We start from the raw sequence: 15,020 nt of genomic DNA, 5'->3' as shown, positions 1-15,020 counted from the left end.
TAAATTCTTGTTTATTTTAGAAATAAATATATATATATATTACTTAAAAATACGGATATTTCTATTTTGGTACGTCGCGTATGTCCGTTTTGGATGTTTTGCCGATCGCCTGTATACGGCTGCTCGTATGTGGGCCGTTATTTGGGCCACGGAGGATTTTAACGGACCAACAGGTAATTGGGCCATTATTATTTCGTCTCAAACATATATATGGCTCACGTACTCGTTAAATAGGCCAGACTAAAGCACACCAATGGTTTTCGGCTCAGGTGTGATTATGCTTCAGTTTCGGCCTTCTTTTTGGACTTAAAATTGGACCGCCTTCTTGTTTCAAGCTCAAGTGCAAAAGGTATGGTTTATGCATACAAACTAAGCGACTATTAGAATGCTAATTAATGAGACTTTGATTAAAGAACACGCTATCACGTTAGCCCCTCTCTCTCTCTAAAAATGGGATGGGTACTCATCAAAGTTATATAGTCCACGCCAATAAGCTCCTCATCATCCCGTATTTCTTCTATCCATGGCAAAACACAGGCACGGTGCTAGTGTGTGTATATAACACCCACTTTATTGAATCGGTCTGACAGCTATTTACATCTTTCGAGGAAAAAATATATAAGAATACGCCTTTGCTATTTTGCAGGCGCCTAATTCTTACGTTTTCCGGCGGTCGATTTGCTGGCCATTAGGCCATCTTCAACAATAAAGATATCATACTAACTCTAAGCATTCTAAAAGATAACTTTTTTAATGGTCTAGCTCTTAGTAAATAGCTCATAATACAAATAACCCCATCATTCATCCTCACTTGACAATAAAATATATGCAAGAGACTATCTCTTAATTAAGAGATAGTTTTTATCTCTTTTACTTTAAGATTTGTGCCCTTTTGTCAGGCGTCGTGGTCTCCCCTTTGTTGGGCCTGGCGGCCATCCCATCGGACCACCCTGTGCCTCTCTAGTGCTCCCCTCGCACCTCGGCTGCTCCGTCTTCCCCCCCACCCCTCACCCCAAAATCATCTTCGTGCCTCGTGGATCCAGCCGCAGCCGGTGCCGGTGCCTCCGTCTCTCCGTGGAGCCATCGCCGCCTACGCGTTGATCCCGTGGTCAACACCGCTTGTTTTCCCTCATGCTCGCGGGGACCGGCCGATGTTGTCGTCGTCGCTTGCCCATTGAGCTTGCAAAGCTAACCAGCGGCATTGCCACCCCATGGATCCAGTGATGAGTGCCTGATTTTTCCGCTTGTATCGACCTCGTCGAGCCAACTAGTGCTGCTGGATTTAATTTTTTTTTACTTTGCTTGATTCACTCTGGCTTAGATTTGTGTACTTTGCTTGCTTCACTCTGGTTTAGATCCGTTTTGGGGGATTTTTTTTTTCTGAAGAGGTGAATGAATTGCCTCTCCATAAAATTAATTTGTTGATTTGTTTAGGTTTGATCTCACACAATGTGCTGTGGTTTGGGATTGGACAGAGGAGGAAGGTGGGTATTGGGGTTGATGTAGGTCCAATTTAGCAGCGAATCATCAAGTTGAACATGCGCTCCATACCATGCACTCCATTGCAAGTTAATTGCGAAATTTTTTAATGGCTGCTGCATCTTCTCAGTATAGGTGTGCGAAGAGTTTATTGCTGGTAGGTTTTGGTTGTGTGAACATGAACCACTTGAAAGTTTGTGAAGAAGGTACGAATCGCTTCAGAGTTTTTTGACCCACAAAAAAGCTGTCGCACTGTAGCACTTTTTTCCTACAGTGATTAAATCGATGTGGTAATCACATTTTTTTGGGTAGATGGGGTTTATCATATACGGACTTTTGCTTATGATTTTTTGTTTGTTATGAGCCATGCAGGTTTTTTTTCTGGGATGTGAAAGTGACACATACGAAAGAGTACTAGTTGGGCATGTGTTTGATTTGCTTTGCTTCTAGCTAGGCTCCTGGATCTATATGATCATGTGCAATCATACAGGTATATACACAGCTACATATGGAGTAGTGGCTTCAGTTTTAGCTCCATAGTTATAGCCTTGGCTTAAGTTTGGCTCAGAAATTAGATAGAAAAATATATGCTCTTGGATCTTAACCTTTTAGGTGCTCTCTCACACAATCATTTTGGTGGTGCCTATCTGGAACCATGGCATTTTTTATGTTCGTGTAAATCATTGGGTTATGTACAAATCAAGCTTAAGTATGTTGATCCCTGAAGCTTTTTTGTTTTGTTTTGTTTTTCGCAAATTTATTTTCCGGTGTTGCATAGATGTATTAATAGGCAATGAAAAAACGTTGGTGTGCATTTTTCTTAATTCGGCTCAACTAAATAGTCATACTTGCATAATGTGTAAACTAAAGTTGCACCTATCTTAGCCTAAACTTGCATAACTGAAATATGCAACTTTATTATAGGCAAAATGCAAATTTAGAATAATTGAAGTTAATTTAGTGTCTACTTTATATTTTCCGTAATTCAATTACTCTAAATGTTTTTTCTATGGTTATATACTGACTTTGAAAATCACAAAATTCTACACCAAAGGGATTTAGTTGAAATCACAAATTTGTTTGCTTTGTCAATGTCTAATCTAAATTTGCTATTTATCAGCTCTCTGATTTTTTTTCTAAACTATCGGTCACCTATACTTGCACAATATATATGCTAAATTTGCACATAGCTTAACCTATAGTTGCAAAATATGAAAATATGCAACTTTAACATAAAAGAGTGCAACTTCAATATAAATTAAGTGCAATAATAGATTTCATGATTGTGGTTGAGTTGGAAAATTTTTTTAATCTCGGATTGCTTTATGTCATTCTATCATAATTTTGTACCTAGGTGGGGAATTTTTGTCGAATTGAGATTTGATTGCTCTATCAGAATCTAGTCTAAATTTTTGCTATTTGCCATGTCTTTTTCTTAAACACTGAACTTGCACATAGCTTAACCTATAGTTACATAATATGCAAATAAGAAACTTTAGTACAAATGAACGCAACTTCGGCATAAATTAAGTGCAACAATAGTTTTTATATGTTTTGGGAAGCATTTTGTGTTAGCACAAAATCCAGGTGTGCGTTGTGTTGCTGCTATTTGCATCTACTCTTCTTTCTGCTGATTTTTTTAACTGTTTTGCTTGTGATCTGTAGGCCAATATCCTTTGTGCCAATTCTCTAGAGAAATCGGTCTGCAGTAGCAAGAGATACAAGAGAGGTGGGACTTCACTCCCCTAGCTATATGTGATCCTCATGCTTGTTCTATGTATAATTGAATGTGTGTCAATTCTTTCATATTGTTCCCCGAAAGGCTTTGGCCCCACTAACATTTTTGGCAACAAGTGGATTGCCCTAGTCCAGTTTGATGGCTTAGATGATTCAGAGTAAGAAGAGTTGAAGAAATCTAGTTTTCACAAGGAGAGGTACCAGTGTCTCCCAATGAACCATGGCTCTTTCGTGAGATTGAGCTATGCTCTGAATATGCCATTTATCTGTGTAATTCAGGTTACACTCTTCAATTTTGTGTTGGTTTTGGTTACATACTTGATTTTCAGCAAACTGGACATGGAAAATTCAGTGTTGCGTTCAAAGTTCTGAAGAGGACGGATGGCTGCTTATATTGTGTAAAAATGCATCAGGCAACTGCATAATGACAGGGAAAGCTAGTCTTGCAGCAGTCGTTCAAAGTTCTGAATGTGCATGAATTGTAGAAAGCATGTGTACTTTGGGTGAGTGTTTGTCATGTGAAAGTATCTCAATTACATGGCATGCTGATGCTTAATTAAATAATTGATTATGCATCAGAAATTGATCATGCATGCGTTGTGTGCTTGTTTCTCTGTGGATTCTTATGGCACAAGCTGCTGCAAGATTAGCACTTTAAGTAACAGAATTCTGCACATTATTTTTGTCTGCGAAAAAGAGAGGAAGGGAAAAAGGTCCTACTTGAATCTTTACCTTATACATGATACTCCCTCCGTATATAAAATATTTTTTATATGACGCCGTTGGTTTTTACGTCCACGTTGATCATTCGTCTTATTAAAAAAAAAATATAATTATTAATTATTTTATTATAATATTATTTATTATTATAGGAATTTTAATTATACATTATAATTTTACATATTTGGATATAAATTTTAAATAAGACGAATGATCAAATGTGATTTTAAAAATCAACGGTGTCGTACGTAAAAATATAGAGGATGTTTCAGGGCCCATGGCCTAGCTACAAGCAAATCACATGGCCTGTGTTTCGTAGATGTGTTTAAATAGATAATAAAAAACACACAGAAGAGACAAAAACAGTGTCGTAAAACCCAAGCTTAGAAGTCCTGCCTGAAACACAAACAACCTTAATGCAAAATAGATCCACAACCCATTAAGCTGACCCGAAAACACTTTTTTTTTGGGTGTGACGGGCCCATTATCTCATTTTGTGGTCCAAAGGCTATATTTTTTGGTTTGCACCGGTGCTGTTAGATGGAAATCCAACGATTTGCATATTTGACTGACATATCCAAAAATTTCAGTCGACTGTGCAATAGGCGAACCCATAAGAATATCTATTTAGATTGACGATAAGACGGGTGAAAACACACACGAGAAAACAAAGCCCTTGCAACGCTTTGGATGGCTGAGGAGCATATGGCTACCATCGTTTCGTTTTTTAAGGAATAAGCGAAAAAGCATTTTTACAAACAAAAAATAACTTGCAGGTAAAACTTTTATATATATGTCCATAGCGACTCAAAAGCGAAACGTGTAAAACAAACCATGATGAAAAAAACCATAAAATCAAGTTCAAAATTAATAATTTAAATTTTGGCTTATAAGCAGCTATAACTATGAAACGAATCAACGATGGAGCCCTATATATATTAATTTATCACTATAACTATTTACAAGGGACAAGTGGATATCCGCTCATGATTTCAAAATCCGTTTCCCTTCATATTTACATATGTACATGAACCTCTCACGTAACTACCAATATCCATATAGTTCTGCACGCCAAACCATCACACAACAATAACAGCTCTCCGTATATATGCGCAGTAACCCTAAATAGTCAACTAGACGAGTACACCTCATTCAAAAAACCAACTTCTAATACTAAACCTGAACACCGAGGTGTTCAGGTAAATCCCCAGAAGTTGGTTTGTTTGGAATATATAGGTAGCAAATGAAGCGCCGTCACCGGCAACCTAGCTTGTGGCTGCACTAGGGCACGACTGGTCCACTGCATGTACAACTACTTCTAATCTAGCTTAGCTAGCACTGAATAATTAACCAAAACCCCAAACCTTAAAACTAATTCTCCTTTCCTCTTTGCTTGCAGAGTGTGTCCTCTCGATCATCTTCATCCTCGGTCAGATCGTGTCACCGTCGTCCATCCGTCCGTCCGGCGTACGTGTACGTACACACACTGTTTTTTTTACTGCTTCAACGTTCAACAATGGCTGCGCGCGCGCGAGAGAGAGAGGACGAGATGAACCGGCCGGTGGTGACCGCCGCCGCCGCCGCCGCTGGCTACGCTGTGAGCGCGAGCCGGTGAGGGGCGCAGGAAAGGGTCGCGTCGTTCGCCGCCTTCGTCATCGCCTCGTGGAACGACGCCTCGTTCCAATCTCCTCCCTGCATATTTTATTTTATCAATCAGTTTACTAATCACATACTAATTAATACTATCGCTGTTACAAAAATATACTCCTACATACATACATAAAAAAGGATGAAATTAATTAATTGATTGATTAGTGTGGTCGGAAACAATAGGTACCATGATGTGGAGCTTGATGCTGGCGATGGCCTTGAGGAGGAGCTGCGGCGAGTAGGTGTCGGCGTCGACGGAGAGGACGCTGACGTGCTTCATCCACCTGAGGCAGCCGAGGATGTGGAGCACCAGCTCCACCACGTCGCACTCCACCATCACCATCACCGTCAGGTTAACCAGCTGCTGCTCCGGCGAATCCTCCTTGCTGATCTGCACCTTGGCCCGCTGCTGCGCCCGGCGAGCCCTCATCGCGGCGTCCAGCCCGCCGCCGCCGTCGATGTGCTGCTCCAGCTTGCTGTTCTTCCCCTCCAGCCCCGTGATCTCCGCCTCCAGCGTCTTCAGGTACTTCGCCGCGTTGATCAGCACCGTCGTCTTGTCCTTCTGCACCGTCACACACAATTACCCAAACCCATTAGCAACTTAATTATTTTTTTGCCGCCTAAATTTTTGAAACATATAAATTTAACATGGTATTAAAGCAGCAGATTATCTAAAATCAAAGAAAAGACTCGAGCAAGGATTATATAAACGTTTTTGTGTTATTAGCATCTTTTTTGAGTGCATTCTAACCCAATCTACTTGACGAGGTTATCAAGAATCGCAACCTCAGAAATCTATCACTGTCATGAAAGGGTGGCTTCACCAATATTTATTAGTTAGTAGCTAATCCTGCTTTGCTCTAACTGATTAGGACAGCTCACGTTTGTCACTTCAGTTCCATGAGAGAGGAGGTGGTTTCCTGGTAACCACACAGGCACTGTGTAAAGCTGTGTGTGTGTCCTTTTTTATAGGTTTTCTTGCCAAGATTTGCCATCAATCTAATTAGGCTTTTTGGACAAGCTTTCTTGCCATCTTCTGCCATGACAACTACCCTTGTCTCTCAACTTGCCAATTTGTGGACCAGATTAGGAAGCAAATTAAGACCCTTCCAATCGCCTTCCTCTGCTGATGATGGATGTCCATAACTTGAAAACAAGATTAGTTGACCAGACACTATGCTTGACCTCCAATTAAAAGTCATTCCTTTTTTTTTCAGCAATTGGCAACGCTTAACCGCTATAATGTCTGCAGTTAATCCTTGTTTAACTACTGAAGGAACAATGATTAGCATATCCTTCTCATTTATTTAAAAGTTTATTGTCATATTGTTAGTTTGTTTAACAAGAGTCGGTATTGTAATATCAACTTGGAATCCTTGAAACTGTGTATTCTTAGGTTTGACTGGATTGCATATATTCCATCTCCGACGCAAAAAGAAGAGTTTTTGTTGATTTTGCATTGTTCAAGTGCATTTTGTGTTTAACGGTTCAATGTGCAATTTGACAACATTCAACTAATTTAATAGTATCCTCATTTGTTACGACAACAATGAAATTACATTTTTTTAATTATTAAGAAAATGACCCGGTTTGTAAAGATTGCATGGCACGGTTGACTGGAAATTATTGCACCCATAATTAATACTTTATGAAAAAGGGCCCACGTAAGGTAGCATATACCAAAAAGGCCCCAAAAAACTATTTTTTGACACCTTTATATACATGAAAATAGATAGTCTATCCCTTTCCCTCGAGCAATTGGCTCATTGAATACTTTGTATTGGAAACTTCCTTATGCGTGCCTTTCCAGCATTTTAGCATGTAAACATTTTATTAAGAACCTAATCTAGTTGCCTGCCCTTCTAACCACCTTCCTCCGTCAATGTTCATGTACTGTCTTGTACTCCACTTCATGATGTAAAATATTTGACTTTTTTACTTATAATGTTTGACCATTTGTCTTATTCAAAAATTATGGAAATATTATTTACTTTGCTTGTGACTTACTTTATTATCAAACGAACTTTAAACACGACTTGTTATTTTTTATATTTGTACTAAATTTTTAAATAAAATGAATGGTCAAACGTTGCAACCAGAAAAATCAAACATCTTACATTATGAAACGGAGGTATTAGTTGTTAAAAAAAAACACTTGTCTTGACAGAGCATCTAGGATGGCTCTTCCTACTGTCAAGACTCACTCTCTTATTTCTTCCAATTCCACTTTGAAGAAGATAAAAAGGACACATTGGATCGATTCGATCCTATGTGTGTCTTTGCAAAAAATTCCAAAAAAGAAATAGAGGCTTGTGTGCTCCTACTGGAACTATTTTTGGCCATCCAATTTGCAAATATAAAAGAGTGGATTAGATTTGTGTTTGACTGTCATTTAAGCAATGTTTTTTTTCTAGATGGACGGTCTAAATAGCATGGTGCATATATAGAGTTATGTTGCTAAATATTTTCAGAATTTTTCGTAATTGTTTCTATTGCATTTAAAGAGTATAAAAGCATGAAGGTTGAAAGAATTGGAATCTATGTCCAGTAGGTATGTATGTCTGATTCACAACAAAAAAAAAAAGGTAACTAAATATTGCTAATGGACAGTATGAAGCTAAAGATCTACACATATATAGATGGATGTTAAATTGTTAATTCAGACATCTAGATAATATAGTGTCTTAATTAGCTAGTGAGAAAATCACTGGTAAATAATGTATGCATTGGGAGACATAGTAATTAATTAAGGATTAAAGCTAGATTTGAGATTGAATGAGCTGGGTTTATAGCAAGTATATACATACCTTGGAGCATGGTGGGAGGAGTGATCTGAGGGTGTGGAAGCTGTCGTTGAGCTTCTCCCTCCTCTTCCTCTCCGACATCATGTGGTAGAGCTGGCTGTTGTTGCCGGCCGCCGCCCTCGCCTCCTCCGGCTGCGGCTGCTGTCCCCGGCCGCCAGCCTTCTCCGGCGGCACGGCGAGGATGCTGCTGCTGCAGCTGCTGGTGCTGCTCTTGACCACCACGTGGCCGGCGCTGCTCCCCGCGCGCGGCGTCTGCTGGTGCGGCTGTGGCGCCATGGCTGGCTGCGGCGGCGCGCTGTCCCGGCTGAACGGCGTCGGCGAGGAGGCGGAGCCGCCCGAGGAGGAGGGGGACGCCGAGGCGGAGGAGATGACGGCCATCATGGCGCGCATGATGGCGTCGTCGTGGTCGTCGGCGGGGGCGGGCGCGAACAGGCCGGGCGGCGCCAGCTGGTACTGCGGGACGACGGCCGACAGCGCCGCGGCGGCGTCGAGCGAGAAGGAGGACATGGAGCCGGCGCTGTCGATGGAGAGGGAGCGCCTGGACGACGAGAGCGACGACGGCGACGACGTCAGCATCAGGTGCTCGGCCGCCTCTCCCACGAAGAAGCCACCGTCGCCGTCGTCGTCCATGGCCACCGCCCTGCAGTCATCGCCCATAAGGTCGACGTCCGCGACGCCGGCGAAGCACGCATTGTCCCCGTCGCCGCCGGCGATGAAACTCGCGGCGCACCTGAATCGACCGAAACACCACGTACACACGAAACTCGATCAACATCCGAGCGAGCAATGAACAGAAACAAAGAAAAGAAAGAGGCCGGCGGTCGGTCATCGTACTCGGCGAAAGCCGGCCAGAAGCTGGGGTCATGGAGGTCGGGCGGCGGCGGCTGGTGGTCCTGGATGCCGGCGGCGATCTCCTCCTCCAGGCTGCACCACACGTCCTCCATGGACAGATAGATCCGCAAGGAAATGATCAGCCCAGCAAGCTAGCCAGTAGCTACAAAAAGCTTAATGATTGCCAAGAACAGCTGATCAATCGAGCTGGGTGGAGGAGAGTGGGAGGGGAGGCAGCTGCGCGCGCTGCTATATATGAAGGGCAGGCAGCTCGGCCATGGAGGAGGAGGCGGCCAGGTGGTCAGTCTCAGTAGGTGGGAGAGGGGGTGGGGTGTGGCGCCCGAATTTTCAAAGCGCAAGTGGGGGTAAAAACGAAGCTGAAAAACCAGCGCTTCGCTTGTTGGCGCGCGGAATAGTCGCCATCGCCATCTCGGTCAAAAGTCGTAGGAGGGGAGGGGATGGGGGGCACGCGACGGGAAGACGAAGCTGCCAGGAAGGGTCAAATCCGGAGGCAATCACCATGGATCAACGGCGAGGCTTTTTTAAGAAAAAAATTACCTTTTTTCCTCTCGCTTTTTTCTGGGGTCATTTGCGTGCACGTACCCGAGGTTCCTCGTCGTCGGGGAGACTTTCTTGTTCTTTCGTGGATTATGGATTTTTGTTGTTTTTTTTATTCTTTTTCAAGCTAAACATGTAGGAGAACCGTCGGTTATATTTTAATTAAGAAGGAATAAAACTCTAGACAGGTTACTGGAAAAAGAAAAAAAAATTAGCCGGTAACACCTCACAGCACACAAACAACATATCGTTCATCACCGTCAACTTAGAACAAAGACGGAGCACAACGCAAGGCATTGATATTGAGATTGTCGTAAAGGAGGCACCAATGATCTGAATTTAACGAACCCATATTATCGTTACCAAACATGTCGCCTTGCGACATAGCAGCTCCGACTCCACGACACATGAATCATCTTTACTAATAGTGCCTCCAAAACAAACAAAAACAACACCAATTTTCCAAGAAGGATATCATCCCAAGATACTAAGCACCAAACCTATATCTAGAAAAGACCAACACTCCTAGCAAGAGACTGCAAGGTATTATCGTTGCCTAGCTTCACCACACACACCCCAACAACGAATCAACTCTGACTTCACCTAGCAGAAATAAGGAAGAAAGGTTGGTTGCCCACTAGCTAGGAACAGGAACAGAACCAAAACAACAAGGGCCTCACCTCTAGGCTTGAGAGATGACGCGATGGTTTGCCAATGGTCATCGCAACACAGGCAGGTGTTTCTAAAGTGTTGCCCCATAGAGGACACGACGTGAGTGCCGCCACCACTCATCTGAAAGACTGAGCAAGGTTTTCACCTAGAGATAGGTGGGGAGGGATGGAAAACGCCATGACACCGTCTCTAAGAAGGGAATGACATCTAGCCAGATCAGCCAAAGGCGTACCATAGCTTTCGCCAACGAAATCTTCCTAGCCCCATGCAATCAACCTACACACCCGAGAACCACTGCCAAACACCTGCACTCCCTCCACGACCAAGCCTTCTTCTCCACCACCCACCAGCCTTCACACCGAAACCAGTGGCTCGCCACCATTTCTCCCCCACTCTAGCCTGAGGAAAGACAGTGTGCAGCCACGAGAGCACACCGATTTGTCCAAACAAAGCCAGGTTTACGCGAGAGGTGCTAGATCCCGCCATAACTCCCTCCCCACCAAAGGCATGAAGTTCGTCATCGTGAACCTAGGCCTGAGCCCTAGGCTGTCTCTTTGGCTGCCCAACGGCTAGCCACATCCGTGGAGACAATGCCTCCACACCCACCCACCCACCTCCCGGGCACGACGTCGCCACCACATGCCCCCACGTGTCATCACCCATGTGCCAAATCTTCATGCACGTATGCCTATAGTTGTAGATGGTGTCGTTGACGAGAGAAGACCTCAGGCACCACCACCATCGTCACTAGTGCGACATCTACCTTTCCTCGTGCTACCTCTAGATCCAGTGGGTTGGATCTGTTGAAGGGGGAGGCTAGAGATCCAGGCCCCTAGCTACCGACAGGCCCTCACCGGCATTGCTCTCTCCTAAGATCCCATAGGTCGACGGCCTCCTTGCTTGTGACCTTAGCTTGACCCCAAGGATCCTATCGACGCCTTCCACTGAGACACACGCCTCCGTTGCCGGTGAAGCAAGGGAGAATAGCACCCCACCACCACAGTCCTTGCCTCCACATGGTTAATTTCTAGTGGTAGACTTCGATGGTGACAAGGAGAGACGGGCGAAGCAAAGAGGAGGGTTGCCAGTGGTTGGGTCGCCGCCTGAGTCGCACTGAGAAGGACGATGCGGAGGTTACTAAATAGTGTGATTCGTGTAAGAATAATTTGTATGAAGTCATCCGATCTTTCTAAATCAATATTTCAATTTTGGTACTTGTTTATTTGGTCGTTGATTTCATTAAATGGTCATTACGTAGTTAGGTAATCTAGAAAATATAAAAATTTCATGACAAAAGAACACCTTCCTCCTACGAGGAATTGAGCTAATCGGATGGTCCCAAGCAGGTTCAATGGGCTCCATCGTTACGCAGATGCAACTGCTTATAAGCTAAAATTTGAATTTTAGAACTTAATTTTGAACTTGATTTTGTGGTTTTTTCATTATGGTTTGTTTTATACATTTCGTTTTTGAGTCGCTATGGACACCTATATAAAAGTTTTACCTGCAAATTATTTTTCGTTTGCAAAAACGTGTTTTTGCTTATTCCTCTAAAAAGCAAAACGATGGGAGCCAATGTGTCATATAAGATCGTGTCTTCGTTAATTTCTGGTAGATAATTCAAGAGGTTGTGCGTCTATGTGTTTTTTTTAAAAAAATGTCATTATAAATTACACTCGCAATACACGAGCTTGACTATTAGGTTAATTAGGTGCGAGTGCAAGATCTTGAGAAATTAGCATATACAAGTAATTACTTGCCGAGTGGATGCATTTTGGTAAAAACAAGAGCCAGTGTTTGTATTTGTTTTAATGTTCACTGCTCTAGACATTGCTAAATTTCTTGGTTTCTAGATTAAATTTCGCAGGTCTTGGCTAATAATCCTTGCACGTGCTTTTATTTTTGGAATGTTCTTCATTACTGACAGACAGCAAATGATAGGTTTGAATGAGCAAACTGCTTGCAATTATATTATTTTGCAAACTTTGTTTAATTGGACGATCATTACCTTATTCACTTTTAAGAAGCATGTTGCTTTGACAGAGCTACTGCCGTGCATTAAAAAGAAAAAGATGCATTACACGTAGATATTTGCAGAGGTAGCATGCATATACATGGCTAATTAAGAAATCTCGTGTAGCACATCATTTTACCAAATTGGACATAATAGCCAAGTTCATTACCTCCAATTTGATAATTCATGTTTTCTGATAATGATATGTTCTTCAAAATATATATTTAACTATGATTTTTCTATTTAATATAAAAATAAATAAATAGTTATTAAAGTATTTTTAAGACTTATCTATATATACATATTTTTTTAGTGTTTTTAAACTAAATATTTATAATCTATTAATAGTTTTAAAATTTTAATCATAACATTGTCCAAACGTGAGTAATTATAGAACTAGAGGGAGTACGCTTATTCCTCAAGTTCTTGCACTGGATAGAGCCCATCAACCATGTTTTTCCACGAGTATAATTTACTCAATTACAATCATCGGTATCACCTACTGCTCCATAAACACGAGTACAATTTACTCGATGGCTATTATTGGTATCACCTATTGTTCCATAAACACATATTCTCTCCGTTACATACGGTTAGATACTATAAGATTTTTTCGACTTTGCCTAGATTTATATGCATATATACAAAATATATATTAATATATGGATAAATCTAGCTAAATTCAGAAAATCTTATAGTATGAAACGAGAGGAGGTAGAATTAATTTAGAACGATAGACAAGATCGTAGTGTGATTTTGTTTCAATACGTCTAACTAAATCAAATTTTGATGTCAGGTGATTGCGTACGTACTATGTGTATGTGTATATATGAGTATATGACACGTTAATGTATTATATTCTATTTGTAAAGATTGTTTATTAATTATTCAGACTGCAAACAAGAAAGAAAGTGCCCGACGTTGAGGGCTGACACGGCAATGTTTCATGCATGCAATTATTTTCTATATGTTTTTAATGTTTACTGTGTTTTTGCAGTCCTGTATTCTAAAGAGACTCAATGTATGGCGTGTGCAGAGCGCATGCAGTTACCATTCCGTATCAAGCTTAAAATCCAGTGATTATCATCATATATATGGTTCACTGGGTCTTTTCAAGTACGTAGCTTTGTGAAGATCTAATTTCTCTGTACCCGTTTTAAAGTGCAGGGCATCCACACCACGGAAGCAAGCAACATGTCATTAGCCTATATACTAATGCACATATATAAACTAATGAAGCCTTACAAATGCGTGGCCCCATGGTTTGATAAACAACCGATGATCCCGTTTCTACAAATTCATTATACAGACAATCATTAAGCCTTTCTTTTAGGTATATTAATACCTCTCTGTATTTTAATAGATGATGATATTGATTTTTTTCATATATTTTTATCTTATTAAAAAACTAACGGGCTATCATTTATCTTATTTTGTTATGACTAAATTTATTACTAAGTATATTTTAGTTATAACTTAAGTTTCTGTATACTTGTACAAATATTTTGAATAAAATAAATGGTGAAACTATATTAAAAGTTTCAATTGTATCATCTATTAAAATAATAGATAGAATAAGTATCTTTATTTTTATATTCTTGCTTCACATGGATAACTATGCACCTACCGGCGGCGCTCCGAATCTACCCACACCAGTTAATTTCCTGATTAAAACTGGCTGGCCATGACAATGACAGGTAGGACCCAGTAGGTCCAAAATGCCACAGGACAAGCAGAGATGACTCGATTATTTTTATTACTTTGTTTATTTGCATACTTTGGACTGTCATATATAAGTCGTCGTCGTATGTGTGTGCTCTCTACCAGGAATATGACCGAGTCATGCTCAAGATGTAGACCAGAAAAAAAACTAATCGGGAGGCTGCTCTCCTCAGTCCTCGTCGGACGTGATGCTGGCATGGAAATAGTTTTCGCGACGTGCAATTCTCCGTTTATTTATAGTGTTTTTGTGTTTGTATCGGGAATTAGTCATGAAATTGAGTTTTAGAAAATGGATTCAAAACCTGACCTCTACATCCAATGCACGTGTACACAGGTAGGCATAGATTAATAATTAGTGCAGCATATATAGCATTGTTTTGGACATAGCTGCTGTTCTTTCCTCTCTCTCTTTTTTTTTTACCGAAGGTTGCTAAATAATTTTGGTTCACAAAATAATTATGGGAGTATCAAGCCCCTTTATATTGGACGCATTCTTGATAAAAAAAATCATAATAATGTACTGTGTCATGAATACTGTCATGGATAACCCGTCAGTGACTTACATAGTCATTGCCATGGGATCCTCTCATCGGTCTGTTAGGGCCAGTGTATCATGATCAGAACCATCTATAAGTTACTATCTAAATTAGGACATCTTGTCTCCACAGGACTTTATGAATTTTAAAAAAAATCTAACCGGCCGGTGGGAAACATACCGTCTCCATGATATTATATTAAGAAGAACATTTCAGCCAAAGCCTACCAAGAAATTAAGATTGTAAACCTTTGTCCCATGACATGTGAACTCGTCTCCTATGATTTATGTATTAACC

General features: G+C 41.1%; 1 protein-coding gene and 1 long non-coding RNA gene across 5 annotated transcripts; one reads left to right on the top strand and one right to left on the bottom strand.

The window, feature by feature from the left end:
* The first annotated feature begins 945 nt into the window (after positions 1–945).
* On the top strand, positions 946–3,911 carry LOC102715346. Of its 4 annotated transcripts, none has more exons than XR_001549927.2 (4): positions 946–1,484; positions 1,615–1,685; positions 1,852–1,969; positions 3,145–3,911. It is a non-coding gene; the product is annotated as an uncharacterized LOC102715346 (long non-coding RNA). The 4 variants fall into 4 exon arrangements; XR_001549918.2 differs by having other exon boundaries at positions 1,610–1,685; XR_001549930.2 differs by having other exon boundaries at positions 947–1,685; positions 3,145–3,413; positions 3,546–3,911.
* Positions 3,912–4,863: 952 nt separating this feature from the next.
* Positions 4,864–9,422, bottom strand: LOC102710082 (putative transcription factor bHLH041). The gene is made up of 4 exons (XM_015839017.2): positions 9,225–9,422; positions 8,394–9,120; positions 5,774–6,148; positions 4,864–5,628 (listed from the first exon to the last, which is right to left on the bottom strand). The coding sequence occupies exons 1-4, from the start codon at positions 9,332–9,334 to the stop codon at positions 5,527–5,529; spliced, it is 1,314 nt and encodes a 437-aa protein (XP_015694503.2). The 5' UTR covers positions 9,335–9,422; the 3' UTR covers positions 4,864–5,526.
* Positions 9,423–15,020: the final 5,598 nt, after the last annotated feature.

The sequence above is a fragment of the Oryza brachyantha genome, chromosome 1, assembly GCF_000231095.2.
Source record: "Oryza brachyantha chromosome 1, ObraRS2, whole genome shotgun sequence".
Lineage (NCBI taxonomy): Eukaryota > Viridiplantae > Streptophyta > Magnoliopsida > Poales > Poaceae > Oryza > Oryza brachyantha.
The sequence above is the reverse complement of the archived record's forward strand: the minus strand, read 5'-3'. Positions and strand labels throughout refer to the sequence as shown.